This window comes from Helianthus annuus, chromosome 15 (genome assembly GCF_002127325.2).
Source record: "Helianthus annuus cultivar XRQ/B chromosome 15, HanXRQr2.0-SUNRISE, whole genome shotgun sequence".
NCBI classification, from domain to species: domain Eukaryota; kingdom Viridiplantae; phylum Streptophyta; class Magnoliopsida; order Asterales; family Asteraceae; genus Helianthus; species Helianthus annuus.
Window position 1 is genome coordinate 109,928,197 of NC_035447.2, and position 22,105 is coordinate 109,950,301.

The 22,105-nt window shown below is 36.5% G+C and overlaps 1 protein-coding gene across 1 annotated transcript; it reads right to left on the reverse strand.

Moving 5' to 3' along the window:
• Nucleotides 1–7,188: 7,188 nt before the first annotated feature.
• On the reverse strand, nt 7,189–10,185 carry LOC110912175 (BAG family molecular chaperone regulator 1). The gene is made up of 4 exons (XM_022156847.2): nt 9,773–10,185; nt 8,709–8,965; nt 7,780–7,926; nt 7,189–7,641 (listed from the first exon to the last, which is right to left on the reverse strand). Exons 1-4 carry the CDS (start codon nt 9,972–9,974, stop codon nt 7,378–7,380), a joined length of 870 nt encoding a protein of 289 aa, XP_022012539.1. The 5' UTR covers nt 9,975–10,185; the 3' UTR covers nt 7,189–7,377.
• Nucleotides 10,186–22,105: the final 11,920 nt, after the last annotated feature.

The following is a 22,105-nucleotide window of genomic DNA, read 5'->3' on the forward strand; positions in this document are numbered from 1 at the left end:
GACATTACAATTGATTGTGACTATGCATGTCTATATGTTGTGCGTAATGTCATACTTGTTCTTGTTTCTATTACGTTGCTCTTTCATCTTCCCCTTTGATTCTTATGTCTATTTAATTAATATTGTTTTGTTCTCTGCTTTGTTGTTTAGAGTAAGGGGTCTCTAGAAGTAATCTCCCTATCACAAGGGATGGAGGTAAGGTTTGCCTACATCCCACACTCCCTAGCAAGGCTAGAGATGGGCATAATAATCGGTTACAAACCCGACCCGGTATACCCGACTTGGAACCGGTTCTAGTTCCTACCCGCGTTATTGAAGAACCGGTTTCGGGTTAAAAAAACCCGTAGGTTTAAAAAAAAAACTACCTGGTTCCACTTTTTATAAAAAGAAATTGGTCCGTACCCGGAACCAGCTCCTCCATAGCCAATTCCGAGTAGTGCATTAAATTCTTGATGATGTTACCGTTGGAATCGATTCCTAGCCGTTTCAACCAAGCTTTTCATACAACACTAAGTTTTTATTAAAACCGGTTACATTACATGATAACACTAAACATTTATTTAACATAAAACACACTAAATCCTACATTACATAAAACACTAAACATTCAAAGAACCAGTTCCGGATGCTTCACCGGCTTCATTTTTCTTCGGCTTTGTAACCGGACAACGACGATCGGTGTGTTTTTTTAACGTCGAGTTGGTCGTAGCCTTCATGAACTTGCCGCAAGCTTTGCACTGTGCCATCTCGTGGCTATCGCTCATTAAGAACAAATCAAAGTGCTTCCAAACTTAGGGGTTTCTCTTGGTTTCCAAAACCATAACAACCTCATCGTTGCACGCCATAAGTTATGTATTTTTGGAGTAGGTGTAAGTTATGTTTGAAGGTGTAAGCTAGGGGGAGGGATAGGTGTAAGCTATATGCCACTCCCAAGACCCAAACCCGGTACATCTGGGAAGAGGTGGGTGTCGGTGGCCAACTGGACTACCCTAGTTGGTTAGGTGTAAGCTATACATATAGTAGAAACCGATTTTAATGGCCATAAAATCGATTTCTAACGACATTATAGCCGTTGGAATTGATTCCAACTGGTATTGAAGCTTTTTCTGTGAATTACCCGAAGGAATCAGTTACAAGCCTACCCGGAATCGGTTAGTATCGGTTTTAGTATTTATGGTCTAAAACCAGGTAGGGACTGGAACCGGTTCCTACAAGAATCGGTTCCATTCACACTCATTCAAGAACCGGGTACAGTTAGGAACTGGTTCCAGGTATAAAAAAAACCCGATATGCCCATCTCTAAGCAAGGCCGGACCTATAGTATAATTAACCTAGGCTTGGGCCTAGGGCCTCCAGAAAAAAAAATAAGGCTTCCACTTAATAGAAAATTAATATGCTAACTATTTTTTTTGTGGGTAAATGGTTACCCCGGTGAATTTTATAAATCAACAAATTAATACACGAGTGCGCCTGGATGACACACTAGAGCTAGTCTCGACATACCAAGACTAGACCAAACCAAAGAGAAATTCCAACGACGCCAAAACAAACTACCAAACCAAAAACCAGCCTACACAATGGCTAATGAACACAAACAAACGGACAAATTATCTAGCCCGGATCATCATCCATGTTCACCACTTGGGTCTTCCACCTCTCTAGCGTCAAAGGGTTCTTGGAATTCCTGCCCACCTTGAACGACAAAAGTTTTAGTCTGACCGTATGAAGGATAACATTAGCAATCATAGCAGCACTGCGTTGACGTTGAGAAAAGAGTCTGTTGTTCCTCTCCTGCCAAATGAAGTAAGTAGAAGCGGCCACTACCATCTTACTAACAATACTTTGAGCACTCTTTGAACATGTGTTTTGCTCTAACCAACCCATAATTGAGATCCAAGATGCATTAACATTCTCCATATACGCCATATCCTTAACCTGATTCCATACCTGCATAGCGAATGGGCATAGGAAAAAGAGGTGATCACGCGAGTCCTTGTCATGTCTACATAGAGGACAGCACATAAGATTTAGGTTCGTTGCACTTCCTGCATCCCAAACACCCATTCTATCTTGTGTTTTAAGCTTGTTCTTGATTACTAACCACAAATGAAAAGAGTGCCTAGGAATACATTGACCGAACCACACCAGCTCCATCCACGCCACAACATTGTCTCGGTTTCGTATACTATTCCAAACCTCACTCGAGCTAAATTGTTGCTGATGACCTTGATTATCCTTCCAAAACAGCTTATCCCTAGCATTTTGCTCGAGATTAGGAGGACCAAAATTGTTCAAAACAGGGTATAAATCTAACCAAACAATCGGCCACTTCTAAGCACCCAACTCATCTACTATATCCGACACGGTAGAACTCATAGAGAAACCTGCATTATGAATCCTTCTCGGAGTAATAAAGTCACTTAACGGGCTACATTCATACCAATTATCATTCCACGCATTAGCTTGACAGCGATCACCTATAGCATACCATATAAAATGCCGAATCTTAGATCGAATAGCAAGCAATTTCCTACAACCCCAACTCGGGCTACGACGACACGGAAGATCCCAAAAATTCTTGCCTTTAATCCTATAAGAGTGAATCCACCTAACCTATAAAGATTCCCGCTTTGTGATAAGACTCCAAATGTGATTCGTAAGAAGCGCTTTATTCACATCAGAAATACTTCGAATTCCCAAACCTCCCTCATACTTCGGCAAGCAAACTGTTTTCCAAGCCACTTTCGGTTTAGAGACCTGCTTAGAACCTCCACTACACAAAAAATTGCGCATTCGTTTTTCAATATCCTTAACAATACGAGCTGGAAGCATGAAAACAGACGCCCAATAAATATGCATGGCAGACATTACTGACTTAATTAACTGAAGCCTTCCTGCAAATGAAAGAGTCTTAGTCATCCAATTATCTACCCTCTTATTCAGACGATCCACCAAGACTTTGCAATCCTTGTACATCAGCTTAGACGAGATCAGGGGAACCCCAAGGTACCTAACTGGAAGCTCTCCCTCATTAAAAGGCATGAGACTCAAGATTTCCTGCTTAACCAGTTGATCAACACTACCAAAATAAGTTGTGCTTTTATCTAGGTTCGGTTTTAAACCCGAAACCCGAGAAAAAAGACGTAAAGAATCCCTTATGACCTTAACCGAAACCGTGTCAGCATTGATAAAAAGGAACAAATCATCCGCAAATGAGACATTAATGATCTTTTGTTGTTTACACTGAGCATGATATCTGAAAGCTGGATTCAAATCAGCATTTTGGTGTAATAGCAACGACAGAACTTCCACCACCAAAGTGAATAAATATGGAGACATAGGGTCCCCCTGCCTTAAACCCCTTTTACCTTTGAAATATCCACACAAATTACCATTGATACTTAATGAATAGGACACAGAGGTCACACAAGTCATAATCCAGGTCACCATTTTTTGAGGGTAGCCGAAAGCAATCAAGATAGTTTTTAGAAAGGACCAACTAACCGTGTCATAAGCTTTCTGGATGTCAATCTTGAACGCACACTGTGGTTTACCTCTATTAAGATGGTAATTATGCATGAGCTCCTGAGTTAACAGGATATTATCAGAGATCTTTCTACCCGGGACAAAAGCTGATTGGTTTATATTAACCAAGTTCCCCAAGCTGCCCTTAAATCTATCCGTCAAAATCTTGGTAATGCATTTTAAGATAACATTGCAGCACGATATAGGCCTGTATTCCAGAACTGAGCTCGGCGTAGGAACCTTAGGAACCAGCGCAAGTATTGTATGATTCACCTGCTGAAGAAGTTTACCATTTTCAAAGAACTGGAGAATTGCATCTGTCACTTCCTCTCCAACTATCTCCCATGACTTCTTGAAGAATGCCGATGTTTAATATATGCTAACTATTAATATTAGTGCAAACTTATTGTTTAATGTTTATTTGATTCCTTATACAAGCAAACCACTATGTGTTATAGTTGTGTTAGATTTTCTATTGGTTCCAAACACGGATAAAAAAGTATCGTTTACAATAACCAAAGAAGAAAAAAAGGGCCTCAAAATTTCATTTCGCCTTTAGACCTCCAAAATGCTTGCAACGACCCTGCTCCTTAGACCCTACAAATAGCTTTACTATCATGGGATTTATTGGTATGGTTATTGTTGTTGTGGGTCTTTGAATGACCTAATGATTAATGACGATCACTATACGCCAAATCAAACTTCCCCATACTTCCCTTTATTCGATAATCAATGTCAAAGCTCACGCTTTATTAGTGTAGTGACCATCTTTACTTCATGTACTATGTATATGTATATGTATGATCCTTGGAAACCTTACTTCCACTCTCTTTTTAAGTATATATATATATATATGTTCCTATCTCAAACGAACTCTTCCTCTAGATTCCATATCCTTTTCCGTTGATCAAATAATTACTTATATAGAGGCTTACTAAGAGGGATGCATGGAAACTTATAATTAAACCTATAAAAGCATTAGCCGAGATTATAAATATAGGGTTAAGTTATTGTACACATGGGTCTTGACATATAAAATATCCTAAACGTAAGAAGTGAAGGATGAAATTTTTTTTTTGAAAAATTTTCCCTACTTATTAAGCATTTATTTTAGTCTCAGAATCCAAAAAAATCATGATTTTACACTATTAGAGTAATTATGTAATTTTGTAGAGTAATTATAATTACTATACAAAATTACCCTACTACTGGAAAATCATGAATTTTTTTTTTTACATTTTGTAATTAAACGTCATTCTTAAGTAGTAGGGAAAAAAAATTCTCCACTTCTTATATTAAAGTTAAAGGTGTTTTGTATGTTGACATCCATTTATATTTATATGTAATCTTTATACAATAAATAAGTTTATATATATTGATGTGGTTATTTCATATCCCTAACATTCTCTCTGGAGGTCAAGAGTTCAAACTCAGCTTCTTTCCTATTTTTTTAGCATTTTTTGTCGGTCTCATTAAGATGCAAGTGGGATTTATTTATTTATTTTTTTTATGCTAGTGACCACACACATTTCAATTTCAAGGATTCTTAAAAAATGCTCAACCGAATCATTCAAAATCTTAATATTTTGTCCGCTCATGAGAATTATGGAGTTGGTGGTTTGATTTGACTCTCTATTTATTGTTTTTTTTATTAGTTTAATGAATTGGGATTTTGCACAATTGTTAAAACTTCTGATAATTTATTATTATTGTAAATATAATCCTGTTTTTTGTTTGTTTCCCATCCAGTTAAACCATGTGTAGTGGTAATAACTTATAATGCCCCCACCATAGGGCATTATCCGACACGTGACATCTTAGTCAGCGTTGGGGCATTATAGCAAAAGTGGCGTAGTGGGGCATTATGCCAATAACCCCATTCAATCATTAAAAAAAAGAAACAAAGGTGATTGGCTGGTCAAAGGGTTGAAGATTAAAAAAAAATGAAAGAAAAGGCCCCTTACTTGGACCAATCTCATTGGCCACCTGCATGTTCAATTTCATCCCTTCGGCGTTTTATTAAACACGCCTGCATGCAAGATTCCAAATTATAACGCCCAAAAACGCTTGATGTAATGGGGGTAGGGGCGTTTCCGGGCGTTTTTTTTCAATTTTTTTTAAAAAAAACGCCCCACTACGGGTGCTCTTACTGTGATGAACTGATGATTAACCTTTGTTTAATTGTGAGGGGTGGTCATTGCTTAATGGCAAGGAGGCTTAGTTAACTAAAATCATCATATTTTTTTATAAAAGTTAGGTTTTGATTAATATTCTAACTTGACCCGAACCGGAAAATATGTAATTATGTTAATAGTTATTCAAACACCAAATATTAGCGAGTAGTGACACCCTTGAAAAAAATTCCTGGTTCTGAAACCAGGTGTTTCTTGATATTAGCATCGGTGTATTGCCAACACGGTTGTTAAATCCACTTGGTTTTGTTATCTTCTCCTTGAACAATCGTCTTAATTTGCAACAATGCTTTTGTTGTGTATCGTTCAGGGGCGGACACAAATATTGTCCAAGGTGGGCGGGCGCACCCCCGGGGAAAAAAAATTTAGTGCTAAGTTCCGTTGAAAATCTCGTCCGCACCCCTTGGAATTTTTCGTCCGCACCCCTTGGAATTTTTCGACCGCACCCTTGAAATTTTTTGTCCGCACCCCTTAGGTAAAAAGTGTTATCAATTTATAATTTTTTAGTAAACTCTTATGTTTGAAAAAAAAAAATACTACCTAAAATATATAACTTTTAATACCTAACTAACTAAACCCAAATACCCATACCTTTACCCCTTATAATTTTCCTAACTAGCTAGCCCACTAAGTCTTAGCCCATTAACCAAACCCAACAATATTTCAAACTATAATAAAATAATTAAAGCCCAAAACCTTTAGAAATTCTCTCCCGCTCTCTCTCTATCTTGCGTCCCTGCACTGCCAACGAACAACATCACCCAGCGACAACAGTCTAGCCGCCGGCGACCACCATAATCAACCACCATACCACCGTCATTTGACACTAAATCTAACCAGAATCCGAACACGGATAAGTTTCTTTGTTATTTTGATGATTTTGGTTGATATTAGAGGAGAAAAAAGGGTAATAAAGTTGTTAAATAGGTTTGAAATTTTATGTGTTTTGACGTTGTTTATGGTTGTTTAGATGATTTTTAGGGTGATTATGTTGTTTATATATTTTTAGGGTGATTACAACTTACGTTATGATTTACAGGGCTTGAATAGTTGAAAATTAAAATTAAAATTGAAACATTATATTATGGAGCAATGAACTTATGTTATATTGAGAAAGAATTGCTTAAGAAATTAGCTTTAGATGATGTTTTGGATAGATTTCAAAAAATGAAACCCGTAGGGCGTCGACGTTTTAATTATGTTTGTAACAAGGTTTGACATGTTTTTGATGATTATATAAATTTAGTTTGATGTTCGTTTGTTTTACATGACCCGACCCGACCCGATACGAACCGATTTTTTTACTTATATACCTAGGGGCCTAAAATTTTTAAAAATGTTCCGCACCCCCATGGAAAAATTCCTGGGTCCGCCACTGGTATCGTTCGCTAATGTAATAAACATGTTAAACTCGACGTCGATTTGTTAGAGAACGGGTTTTTTATTTATCACGTCTTACGCGTTCCATCAATGAACATTTGCAACGTGCATATTTGTTGCACGTATCATATAATCATCAACATACCCAAATGGCAACAAAGAACTCTACATACATATCACAAAAAAATGGATATTAAAAGCCAAACCAACCTGAAAAAAAAAATCCAAAATACACACATTTTTCGCATTTAAACACGTAACAATTTCTCTTCTAATTGTTTTAAATCAAATCCCAATTGAATATGGGATTCACTGTGTTGCTGGTGCTTGTTGTTTTTGTTGTCGTTGTCGTTGATGTTGGCGCCGCCAAAGAATCAAAAATCTCCCATTCTGTCGTTGTCGTTGCCCTCACCGCTTCTTGTTGGGGACGATCTGCCACCACAGTCCGCCTCGATTGAGGCGGCATACCGCCATTGCTGCTAGAGGTTGAGTTCTTAACCTTTAAGGCATCCAAAGTTTCAACATACCCTTGAACCCTTTTCACCTACAAATTTGATGAATCTGATTAGGGCTGCTCAAAAAGCTCGCACAAATGAGGTGAGCCTAAGCCCACCCAGGCTCGGTTTGGCTCGTTTACATCCCTAAATTTGCAATTTCTAGTCAATATTATTAACAGAATTACCTGCATTTTCCGCTGCAATTTTACATCACCATCTACTGTAATTCCATCTAGTTTGAGTAGTTGATTCATCAACAACTCGATCACGTTCAACAGGGTCTTCTCCGCCACTTTCCCTCCTTTAGAAATAACCGATTCAATAGCTGACACCTATAGAATAATGAAAACTCTGTGAGATATTATATATTAATCTATACTACTTAACAAATAAGGATCTTTATGTGACACGTGTCTACTCTATTTGGTTGAGAATTTAGAGTATTCACATGTAGTAAAAAAAATTAAGCATAAATATTTGGATATTATCTCTTATCTTAACATAACCACTTTTGCAAAAAGTTCTTTTCTTTTCAAATATATTTTCAATTCAAAATTATTTAAAGAGTAAATTGCTAAAATCGTCCCTGAGGTTTGGGCATGTTTGTCATTTTCATCCAAAACAACAGTTTTGTATCATATAGTCCTTCACTTTTGGGATTTTTTGCCAAACATTGTTTTAGATGAAAATAACAAACATGCCCAAACCTCAGGGATGATTTTGGCAATTTACTCTTATTTATAATAAATAGATGGGGCATAATGTGGGTTTTCAGTTTTAGATATTTTTTGTAACAAAAAAGTTTAAAATAAATGTTTTATCTATATGTAAATTAGGGGTTTCTAACCTTTTTAATACATTATATATATTTTCTTCAACCCGTATAATTTACGGGCTTCTAACCTACTCAACTATATATAAGAATAGAACAAAGATAATTACCGGAAAACCTAATCAAATCATATCTCCTAATAATTATGAAACTAAATCCTAACTAATATATAATTAACTAATATATGTCACTAACAACACTTACCCAAGTCAATTTCATGACTCAAATCTTCATACTATGATAACAATTAACTAACAACCAAAACTATGGAATCTATGGTACCTGACCCGCGAGCCGATCAACCTCGAAGCTAATATCGGAGATAGCTTTAGCAGCCTTCTCCATTTTCGCGGTCTTTCTCATCTCCAGAATTCGCTTCTCTTGGCTAATCGGGTCTTCGACCACCACCATTTTCGATCGATCCTTGACACCGACCACATCAAGATATGATTTTGAGTCCCTCACTTTGTCTTTGTACATCAGCTTTTGATCTTCATGGTGTAATCCTGTTGGCCCAGTTAACATCTTCTTCAACTCCCCTGTAAAAAACAACCTTCTAAACCTCAAAATTTACTCATTTCAAGTAAAATTTTACTAACAAAAAGAATTTCTGAACACAAAATTTTACACAATTAGCCCACATTGGTTCATTTCCTATAGAGTAGCTTGACTACTGGGCCATGCAGGCCCGGCCCAATAAGACCTATCTTGGGCCCTATGGCATGATAACCCGGTAAAAATTTTAGACACTCAACTCACCTCGGGGATGAAAATCTTTTATTGGGCCTGACAAATGGGCCATTGAGGCCCGGCCCAATAAGACCTATCTTGGCCCCTATGGCATGATAACCCGGTAAATTTACCCAAATCAGAATTTTTTTGGTAAAGCGGATGGTGCCCCGGTAAATCTTATTATTAAAATAAAAAGATTTAATGAATACAAATTTTAGACACTCCTAAGCGCACCTCCGAAGCGAAAATCTTATATTGGGTCTGACAACTGGGCCACACAGGCCCGGTCCCAGCCCAATATAACCTATCACGGGCCCTACAACAAAACATGATAACCCGTCCCAAGCCTCCTACAGCCCATTTAGACCACACAAAGAAATCAACCCGTATTCATATGCCCGGGCCCGGCCCAATATTACCTATAATGGGCCCTACAACAAAACATGATAACCCGTCCCAAGCCGCCTACAACCCGTTTGGACCACAACGGGCCCACACATAAATCGAACCCACATATGAACAGTAAACAATAACACAGATCACAGATTTACAAAAACATTAAAAAAAAATCATAAAACTAGATCAAACTGCAAATCATGAAAGTTAATGTTTACCAAATGTAGCTGTAGAATTAATATTGATCTCATGATAAACCGACCCGTATTTGACCCGAACTCTAATTGTCGGTGGAGGAACCCGATTCGTTTCCCCATCCGGGTCTCGTTTCTGGACCAACATTCCTCCGGGCCGGACCTCCCACTCGTTCTCACCGCCTATCGAATTCGCCTCTGTTGTTTCTCGGGTCCTCATTTGCATAATCTACTCCGATCAAAGTCAACGAAGATTCCGGTGACCGGTCAACCTTTTCTCCGGCGAAACCTTGCCGGAGTTTTCCCACCGGAAAACAAGGAATCTAGTGTGGACAAGACTGTGGACGGGGAGTTTGAGGTTTCTCTCTCTAGAGTTGAAGAGAGAGAAACATTGAATAAAAAATGATTGGACAGCGAACAGAACAGAAGAGTTGATCAAATTACTAATAACACAGGCGTATATATACAGAGCATTGCACATGAGGTGTCGTCGAATATTATGCAAGGGTAAAATGGGAATAATTTATTAATAAATTATATTTTGAGATATTATATTGGATTTAAATAACCTTATATTTCACAATTGTATGATATCATTCTCAATTTTCGATTTGTACCACTCCACTTTTAACTTTCAACTTATTTTCCCCTGACACTCTCAAATTAACTGAACCCTGATCCAGTTAGTTTTATTGCTGATGTGGCACTTTGTTTGGTGACTTGGTAGCTGACATGACATTTTTTTATAACGTGGCATATGACGTGACACTTTCTAATGACGTGGTGGCTGATCTGGCAGCTAGCGTGACAATTTTTGATGAGTGGCAGGTGACATTGCATTTTTATGACGTGCCATCTGACATCAGCTAACTGGGTTACAGTTCAGTTAGTTTGAGAGTGTTAGAGAAAAATAAGTTAAAAGTTAAGAATGGTGTGATATAAATCGAAAATTATGAGTGATATCGGCCAATTGGTGAAATTTATGGTTATTTAAATCCAGAGTAGGAGTTGCCTACAAAGTACATTTTTACTACAAAGTCATAAAACACCACAATTTCAGCGATAAAACACACTAAAAACCCACAAATAACAAAGTGAAGATTACTAAAACGCCATATTTGTAGGTTTTGTGTTGTGTTTTGGGTGATAAGGCTTTGATTTTCTAATGAATAACATTAGTGTGTTTTATGTTGATTATCATGTTGTGTTTATATTTATAGTTCTACGATGGTATGTTTGAAATTTTTATGGACTGTGAAGGTTTGTATATTGTGTTTTAGAGATCTTTACTCTCTTATTTTTGGGTTTTGAGTGTGTTCATGGCTGAAATTGTGATGTTTTATCAATTTGTACACTTTATAGGAAAAATGGACTTTCTAGCCGAACCCACCCTTAAATCCAATATCTTTATATATATTGTTAAGGGTAAATGAGATTGAAGACAATAATTTATGGTTTGATGCATGTGATTAAAACTGTTCCTTGAGAAAAGGGAACCAATAATGTTTGATTAAAACTATTAAATTCGTTTTCAAAGGGTAGTTTATTATTGAAATTAATTAATGGTTTCGGATCTTTTTTGTTTTGTTATTTTATTTGTAAAGAAATGTGGGTGAATATTTAAGTTGTTATATTAAACGGTTATAAGATCCTTTTCAACAAGCTTCACGGAAGCGTTTTAGATGTTACAAACTGGAGGGTATTACAAGAAAAGCATATACTTATAAATATATAACCCAATATATTACAACCTAAGGAAGGATCCATACCTTATAGCTTTTCACACCAACATGATCAATTTCCAAAGCAACCTGGATGTTAAGTTAACACGATTCATAACCGCCCAACGTCCTAATACAAGTCACCAACCAAACACCCAATACAAAGAAATTGGACAGTTGTATCAGCCATACGATCTATTGTTAGCCCCTAAGTTCACAAGCCAAATGGCCAATTTTCGATTCCCTCTAAACGCCAAGATGCCGAAAAATGTTGGGATATATGATGGGATAAGAGATCTCCACATTTTAGTCTCTTCCCTTAAGCAACAATGGTTGAACAACGCTATGGTTTGGTCACCTTTTGCTACGAGCATATAATATGCAAGAACTACTAACGGTGTTGCTCACTAATTTCATATTGCAAAAAGAAAGTTTTTTTTTTAGTTTTCACCATTAACGTTATAATATGACGCTTTTTTTTCTAAAGCCGACTTTGTTTTTATTTCTTTAATCTCTATAGAAAAATAAGAAGTAAATTATCTTAAATTTGTGTTTTATCCAAACTTGTTATCATAAAAAATACATATTTAAATATGTTATAATAACCTTACTTTTTACATAGATCGTGAGATATCAAAATCTATAAGACCATGTGTAGTGAGGTGTTTTTTTTTTAAATTTAAAAAAAAAACGCCCAAAAACGTCTCCCCTCCCATTACATAGGGCGTTATTTGGAAATTTTTTTGAAAAAAAAGTTGAGCAGCGTTTTAAATAAAACGCTCAACAAACAAGTGGTCCAATTTGACTGACCAATGGGAAGGGGCATTCGTGGTCCAAGTGGGATGATACGTACTGACCAAACAGCGTTTTAAATAAGTTTCTTTTTTTATCCTTTTTAATGATGGGAAGGGGCATTATTTAGACATTATTCCCACTACGCCACTTTTACAATAACGCCCCATGCTGACTGGGATGACACGTGTCGAATAATGCCCCATGGTGAGCGCATTATTTTTCTTAACCACTACGGGTGGTCTAATAGAAAAACATAGTAACATTTTTTTAAAAGAACAATATCATAAACGAATGAGCAAGATATTTATGACTTTTATGTTTTAAAAATTAGCAAAAATGTATTATTGGTATTAAGATGATGGGGACAGGGGCAAACTGGGAAATGAATGCGATCCAATCATTTTATGGTTAAGTTCAGGGGACTCGTTGAGATAAAGGTTTCATGAGTGTTGGGTGCAAACGTGTCAATTGATGAAAGGGTGGGTGTGGTGTTTCTGTGACAGTTTGGTGACCGATAAGCCCCACTCACCGAATCTCTCATTTTCCATCATCTTCATTAGAGTTATATTGATAACAATTTATTAGAAAACTCTAACAATGACATAAATAGAGATATGGGTATATATGTCTAATTATATTATACTGATAACAATTTGAGTTAACTTTCATTTTCTTCCTGTGATTTGGTCATTTTAATGATTTTGCTCCAATAGTTTAAAAATAGCCATTTTCTTCCCTGATTTTTCTAACTTATCATCATTTTGCTCCCCGCCTCTAACTCCATCAGGGAGGAAACTGGCGACAAACTCGAAAGATTAGGGAGCAAACTGGTGACAAACTTGAAAGATCAGGGAGGAAAATGACTTTTTTTAAACTATTGGAGCAAAACCGTTAAAATGACCAAACCACAGGGAGCAAAACGAAAGTTAACTCTAACAATTTATTAGAAAACTCTTAACAATGACATAATAAAGATATATGTATATGGGTTGGAGTTGGCTACAAAGTCTATTTTTTTTACAAAGTGTAAAGTCATAAAACACCATAACGTCAACTATAAAACACATTCAAAATCCACAGTAACACAGTGGAAATTACTAAAATACCATATTTGTCGGTTTTGTGTTGTGTTTTGGATTATTAGTCTTTGATTATTGAATGACTAACATTAGTGTTTTTTATGTTGATTATCATGTTGTGTTTTATAATCATAGTTTTACGATTATGTGTTTGAAGTTTTTTAAGGACTGTTAGGGTTTGGATATTGTGTTTTAGTGATCTTCACTATGTTATTTGTGGATTTGAGTGTGTTTTATGGCTTAAATTGTGGTGTTTTATAACTTTGTACATTTTATAGAAAAAATGAACTTTGTAGCCGAACCCCACGCGTATAATTATATATTGATAACAATTTATTAGAAAACTCTTAACAATGACATGAATAAAGATATATGTATATCTTTCTAATTATTATAAACCTATAAATTAGCAACTTATTTATGGATACATGTGTTGTACTATTAGCTTTGTGAGTTTTTCAAAAAAAATGGAATTTTTCCTTTTTAACCCTAAAGTATCAATCTTTGACAATTTTAGTTTATGGTATTAATCTTTGGTAATTTAACCCCTTTGATTAATTTGATTTTTCACTTCTACTTCAAAAGTTTCCATCTTATACAATTTAACCCCTTTGATTAATTTGGACTTTCACTTCTAATTCAAAATTTTCCATCTTTTACGATTTAACCACTTTGATTTTTTTTACTTTTAACCTAAAGTTTTTCAACTTCTGCAATTTTGACCCCATATACTTTTCATCTATCGCAAGTTTTTTGTTTAACGTTTCGTTCTAGATTTTCCGAGTTAACATGCCACAACGTGCGTGTGGAGTTCAACATTTTTTCATCTACTTTATCCTGTTTGACAGGCCCGTCACAACGCGCCTATTTTTCTCCGTTTGATAGGTCTGTTGCAATGCGTGGGTCATAGATCGGCTTAGTTATTATTTTCTATGTTTTACACATAGGCTCGCAGTCATGTAAGAAACATTTGCCTTTCATCTAATATGATATATAACTAACGCATCCCCACCGCATTGCGATAGGTGGTAATTCTAGTTATTATTATTATATATATAAGAAACTATAACAATGACATTAATAAAGATTAATTGGCTGTGTATTATTTCATTAAGTTTGTTGTGTTTTGTTTTATAGTTGTTTAATTACAAAGATGCAGTTAATTTATGGATTACTGGATTTTAATAATTTTAACTATTTGTTGTTGGTCGCCACAGTCCTAACTTCAAAAATAATTATTGGCAATCTCATCTATTAACATATTAGCCTCCAATGGACTCTGACTAACAGAACCCTGACGCCATTAGTCTTCGGTTGCCAAAAAAACGTTTTTGGTCGGAAAACTCTTTTTTGGCCAGAAAACTCAAAATTTCCGTCTCAACCCTCTTTGTAACCTTATTACGTACCTTTAGGAACCTTTTACTAGTAAAAGTCCTAATTATTAAAGTTGTCGGAAACTCCTTTTTTCGCCGAAAAACTTCTTTTTGGCCGGAAAACTTAACATCTTTGTCACAAACCTCTTTGTAACCTTAGATCGATCTTTTAGAAACTTTTTTCTGGCCAAAAATGGTATTCCGGTGACCGGAGACTAATGGCGTCAGGGTTCTATTAGTCAGGGTCTATTGGTGGCCAATATGTAAATAGTTGGGACTGCCAGTGGGTATTTTTAAAGTTGAGACTGTTGGCGGCTAACGACGAATAGTTTGGATTATTAAAATCCAATATTCCTTAATTTATTAAGAAGTTAAAAAGCATGCTAATTTTTATAGGGATATTAGATTCAAATAACCGTAACTTTCACCAATTGGCCGATAGCACCTTCAACTTTCGATTTGTATCACACCTCTCCCAATATTCAACTTATTTTCCTTTGACACCCCCAAACTAACTGGACCCTAACTCAGTTAGTTAGCTGACTCAAATGACACATCACCAAACAACTGCCACATCAGACATCATATGCCACGTCAAATGTTGTGTCACTAATTAAGTGGCACATCAGATGCCACGTCAGCAAAAATGGCCACGCCAGATGCCATGCCACTAACTAAAGTGCCACATCAGCAAAAAACTAACTGGGTTAGGGAATCCGTTAGTTTGAGGGTCCCAAAGGAAATAAGTTGAAAGTTGAGAGTTGCGTGGTATAAATCGAAAGTTGTAAGTATCATCGGTCAATTTGTGAAAGTTAAGGTTATTTAAATCTAATATTTTTTTTAATATTATGTATTAAAATTAAGATTAAGAATAAGATGTAATTATCTGATGTGAGTTGCCGGTCTATATTAGGAGAATAGGGTGTTTATTTTTTATACAATTTCCCTAATCATCAATCTTTTTATGTGACACAAAGTACAACAATGTTAAATGTTAAAAGGTACTTATGAATTGTCTGCTTTCTTTTATATTTGTCTCAAGATTGTGTATCTTTTAAGAAACAGAAAAATGGAAAAAAACTATTTCATTGTTGGCTTATGATGAGCGAGGAATACATGAATTGTTGTGGGGCATGTTATGTAAGAACAATCTTACTAATTATAACAAAAATGTAAAAATTGAGCACGTAGTTGGTTATTGTTAGTGAAGAATACATGAATTCTCGTGTGATTGATCAGGTAAAAATTAATAAATTACATCGTGACAACATTAAAGAAACTTTGAAAGTACTAATAAAATTTGTTCTTCTTTATGTGGGTAGGCTCTAGATGTTGCATAATTTATGAACAGATTTGACGTATCTAAATTCTAATAAAAGATTTTAATTAATGTTACATAGCAACATCTTCTTTTCTCTCAATTTCAGGTATTGTCCTTTGTCTTTAAAATTGATGAGTTTTGTAGTTAACGTTTTAAAATCATGCATGTTATGTCCTTTAGCCCTAATTTAGTTAGATTTTTTTGTTAGATCTGGTATTGTGACTTGCACATGAGTGCATATATGGCTTTTCAACATTAAAGGGACTATTGTGCAAATCTATGTAGCACAGGGACGGGTACGAGACTAGAATATGGAGACAATACAGGTACGTGAAACGGAAAAACTTAAAAATTCAAGATACGGATACGGCAAAAAAATATAAAAAAATAAATATATATTAAACAAAGTCCAATATATATATATATATATACATATATATATATATATATATATATATATATAGGGGACATTTTTGAATTCAAATTTTTGTAACAAAGACAATTTTTTTTGCGCGCCGGTTTTTGCACGCCGTTTTTACGCCCGGCTTTTTAACACATCGTTTTTTAATGGGTCGTTTTTTCACGCCGTTTTTTACACTCGACTTTTTCAAGCGTCGTCTTTTAACGCGGCGTTTTTTACGTCCCGTTTTAACGCGGCGTTTTTTACGACCCCTTTTTTTTCGCGGCGTTTTTATGCGCCACATTCACGCCCCTTGTTTAGGCGCCGTTTTATCACACGGTTTTTTTCGTTTTACAACTTACGTAGAAAAAGGTTTACGTTTTATATTTTACGTTTTACATTAAACTTTTTACGTTTTACGTTAAACTTTTTACGTATTACGTTAAACTTTTTACTTTTTACGTTTTACTTTAAAACTTTTTACGTTTTACGTTTTACGAAAAACTTTTTACGTTTTATGTTTTTACGTAAAACTTTTTACGTTTTACGTTTTACTTTAAAACTTTTTATGTTTTACGTTATACGTGAAAACTTTTTACGTTTTTTACGTTTTACGTTAAAAAGTTTACGGGTTAATTTTTTTTACAAAAACTTCTTTACGCAGAAACGAACGCACCCAGAAATCGCAAACTCGGGAGATGTCTCAGATATATCGTTATCATCATCGACTAGGGGGGAGGGGGGAATTAAAAACCAACAACATCAAAACAAAGTCTATCTCGAAAAAAACAGGGTTTGGCTCAAATTAACCGATAATCAAAAGGCTGCAAAAGAGGGGTTGCAGGTTTAAAAACCTACCCTCCGCCGTCCTTGCTGGGCCATCGTCATCAAAATCGGCGTTTTTGTTTTTCATCATCGCCTCCCACAACCAACATATCAAAACCTAAAGATTCCAAAGAACACAAATCAAAACCCACGAAACCCACCGCCACATCACCAAACCCACTGCCACACCACCACACCCACTGCCACACACCACCAAAACCACCGCCACACCACCAAACCCACCGCATCCACCGCCACACCTCCGTTGCAACATCATAAACCGACCACCACAAAAGAACAGATTCAAAACCACCAGCATAGCAAAAACCCAACAGATTTAAGACACACAAAAATAAAAAACCCAACATTCCAAAATACCATCGGTATCATCATCATCATTCAAGAACACGTATCAAGAACACAGGCCAAAGAATCACCAAAAAAACCAACTAAACCCAGAATAATGAAGAACACATGCCAAAAAATACCAGAGAAATCAAGAACACAGGCATCAACTGTCGGGAGGAGACCAGGACCTCCGTCGCTCACGGCGGCGCTGCCTGTTCATAGCCAGTGGCGGTGACGGTGGGGGCGGCAACCTGAGATGACGGTGGGGGCGGCAGCCTGAGAAACCCACTTTATGCACCACAAAACCCACCATTTTTACCATGACCGTCAGGAGACCATGACCGCCACCGCTCACGGCGGCGCTGCCGTCGGCACGTCGCCCATGGTGCCAGTCTTTCTCTCTCTCTCTCTCTCTTCGTGTTCAACCCAGTCGCAATCGCCCATGGTGTCGTCACTGTTGACCAGGGACCTAAGGGGGTGTGGGTGACCGGCCGAAGGTCCGCCGTCAAAACCCACCGTCACCATTAAATCCTCGCCGTCATAGATCTTTGGTTTCAAAATCTTGGATTTTTAAGAGAGAGAGGTTTGAGAATAATGGTGATGGTGGTGATCCGGGTATTTAGAAAGAGAGAAGAAAGAGTGAAAGATGAAAAAGGATGGTGGTTATATCAATGTTAGTCAGAATATTTAAAGAGGAGAGAGAATAGATTTGATGGTTTTTATTAAATGACTATATTACCCTTTTGGGTGTCATTATTTTATTGGTGGAGAATGATTTTCGCGGTTCTTACAACTGGGGGTGATTTTCATCTTAGCGGCTCCCTATATATATATTGATGTAAAGTGTAGGGTCAAGTTATTCTACAAAGGCTTCTAATTGTAAGAAGTGTAAGAAGGATTTATAGAGTGACAAGTGTCCAATAACCTAAAACTAAACCCACTACATCACCACCAAAAACCTAAACACCCACCCCCACCCCACCCCACCACCACCCAAAAACCTAAACCCCCCCACCCCCCACCCACCCCCCCCCCCCCCCGGCAAAAAAAAAAAACAAAAAAAAAAAAAAAACTATACCTCACCAAAAAACCCCCAAAAAACCTAAACCCCCCCCACCCCCCCCCCCAAAAAAAAAAAAAACCTAAAAAAAACCTAACCCCCCACCCCACCCCCCAAAAACCTAAAAAAACCTAACACCCCCCCCCTAAAAACCTAAAAAAAAAATCTAAAAAAAACTAAACACCCACCCCCACCCCCACCCAAAAACCTAAACCCCCACCCCCCACCCCCTCGGCAAAAAAAAAAAAAAAAAAATTAGGGTGGGTGATGTGGGGGGGGTGGGGGTTTAGGTTTTTGGTGGTGGTGGATGTTTAAGGTTTTTTTTTTTTTTTTTGTAGTGGGGTTTTTTTGTGTAGTGGGTTTTTTTAGGTTATTGGACACTTGTCACTTTATAAATCCTTCTTACACTTCTTACAATTAGGATCCTTTGTAATTTGATCCTAATCCGTAAAGTGTAAACTCCAAAAACACTATATCTTAATCTGATATTTTTTGTGTGGAAAAAGATAACAAGACAACGTAGATGAATTGTAATAACCATTTTAAGATGGAAAATTTGGGTTTGAATCCCACTTCTATGATTTACTTTTTTTTTATATAAAGTGAATTTAAATAAGAAATCTGTTATAAACCAGACATTTAGACCCAACCCATTACTTATGGGCTTTAGGGTTTATAGCTATGTTCATCTATATATTGTAATGTTAAATAATGAGAATTAAGTTTGATCCCTAATTCTTTTTGCTTTTTATCACGTTATCAGCACGATGACTCTCCACTGATATTTCTAGCAATCTTCAACCAGAGATTTAACAAGAATTTATTGTTCATCACCACCCGGGTACACATCATCCAAATCTCCACACTGTGTTGAATATATTTCCATTTGTTTTATTGAAGTACAGTATACATACATATTTCCAAAGGATGAATCATAAGTTTCGAATTTATGAAGTGCTAATTATAAAATGGTTCACAAATTGCAAATTAGAAAACGTTTTTTTTCATTCATCTGATCTACCATCACACTCTTCCCACATACAGAAAAGACGCAAACAATTTTTTCCTCTATTTTCTTAAAAAAAAAAAAAATCTAATCAGTTTATGTATCTCATCCTTTGGATCAACAGAAATAGGTTTTTCTATATGGCTTTTAGAATAGCATAGGATTTTCCTTTGATTTGTACTTATGAAAACAACGTAATTTAAAGAATCGATCTGAAATCAAAGAACTGAATTTTTTTTCCTAACAATCTGGCGGTCACTGCCGTCATGAACATCGTGAAAGAACCACGATCACAATCTATAAACTCCCACCACTGACCCTTAAACATCGCTTTGGAGATTCCCGTAAACATCGCTTCTCTGGCGCTCGTAAACCGAAAACCGGCATTACACACCACCAATGTTCTGATGGATCTTAAATCATAGTCGATTCGATTTTTCTTGGCGGAGATTATAACTGATTCTAGAACCGATTCTTCCAAGTTACCCCTTGATTTGTGATCTTACTAGATCTCCGGAACTCAATCGACCGTGCATCTTGCAAGATCTGAAAGTCCACATCTGTTGCAGGCGGTTTCCGGTGAACCCGCTGATCGTTAACCACGGTTTAGCAAGAAATAACTGAAAATCAATGACGGCGAATTATAGGCTACGAAAATTTAGGTAGTCTTCGAGAAGAACCGTTTTACAAACACCATCAATTTTTTAGGGGAACGTCAAGGTCGTGATACTAACAAGAAAATACCAGAAGGGTGGAGGCTAAAGAGAGAAATAGAAGGGATGAATGTTCTGAGCGTGTGACGACAGTAAACTTCAAACAATTTTAGGGCAACTCATTCCTCATCACATATTTTAGAATGGGCTAATAATAATTATATAATGGCTATTGGCCTTTTAATATGGATTCAGTCGATTAACATACCAACCTTGACATTAGTGGGGTAAATGGGAATGTGATGAAATTTTCTTTTCTTTCAGTAATTAAATATATACCTTATAAGATACTGTGCATCACATACATTAAGTTTTCATACATATTTTAATATATTTAAATTTGGAATTCAAATATGTGATACTTCATATTTGAAGATATTACTGATATAATATATTATTAATGGTACAATTTTTTTAACCCACAATTATAATGTTACCAGACAACCACATTACAAAATACAAAATTAATAAATGAGTTTGTTTATCTTCTCTATTTTATAAACATGCTTAAAGTTTAGAACCTGAAGTTCTAGCAAATATGTCGTACTTATAAACATGCTTAAAGTTTATCTTCTCATACAATATACATTTCATTGGAAGGCTTGTTTTTCTTTCCTTTGTAGATAATATGTCGTACTTATTAAAACTTGAATTTACCGCCCTTGACATCTCGGGTAACAACTACCTCCCGTGGACTCTTGATACTAAAATTCTTTTGACGGCGAATAATTTGGGGGAGACAATTATTGATGGTAATCAAACTTCACCTCAAGATAAAGCGAAAGCTATGATATTCCTCAGCCATCATCTTCACGAAGATCTAAAGTGGGAATATCTAACTATTGAGAACCCTCTTGAATTATGAACAAATATCAAAGAACGTTTTGACCACCAGAAGTTGGTCTTACTCCCCAAAGCTCACTATGAATGGTTTCATTTACGACTACAGGATTTTAACACTGTCAGTGAGTATAATTCTGCCTTGTTCCGCATTACCTCTGAGTTAAAATTATGTGGTGAGAAAATTACCGATAAAGACATGCTTGAAAAAAAAAAAACTTTCTCAACGTTCCATGCCTCAAGTATGCTCATGTCGCACCAATACAGGGAACGTCAATTTACTAAGTATTCTGAATTGATATCATGTCTTCTAAGCTTCTACTACAAAACCATTAATCGCGACCCGCCGGTGCAAGCCCATTCCCTGAAGCGAATGTGGCCAATTATCAAAGCGGACGAGGTAGAGGTAAAGGCCGCGGCCCCAGCAGAGGTCGTGGTCGTGGTCGAGGACGGGGATATACATGGCATCGAGAGTCCCAGAACACTAAAAATAGCGGTGGTGAATCGAGTCGACACAATACGGGGCGACCTTCGAAATGGAAAAGTTGCGGAACCAAAGCAACATTTGTTATAAATGTGGGATGTCAAATCATTGGTCTGGCACATGTCGCACCACTAAACAAAAAATGAAAGAATGCTGAAACTAATCTTGATTGAGGATGCACCACCAGCCACGATACCAGACGTTCATTTGGATGCATGTGGTTTCATTAAAAATAAATATGTATACTAGCTCCAGTAGAGTATTATGGGTGACGAATGTCTAGTAGATAGCGGTAGTACTAACACTATTCTCAAAGATATGAAATTTTTCTCTGAGTTGTCTCCTGCAGAGACACCGATTGGTACTATATCTGGTATCAGTAACCTTATCGA

Excerpts from the sequence above, each read along its gene's own strand:
- LOC110912175 (XM_022156847.2), bottom strand. The coding sequence starts at position 9,974 with ATGCAAATGAGGACCCGAGAAACAACAGAGGCGAATTCGATAGGCGGT. Across the intron at positions 8,966-9,772 it reads TAATTCTACAGCTACATTTG|GGGAGTTGAAGAAGATGTTA; the intron begins GTAAACATTAAC and ends TGTTTTTTACAG. Across the intron at positions 7,642-7,779 it reads AATTGCAGCGGAAAATGCAG|GTGAAAAGGGTTCAAGGGTA; the intron begins GTAATTCTGTTA and ends TCAAATTTGTAG.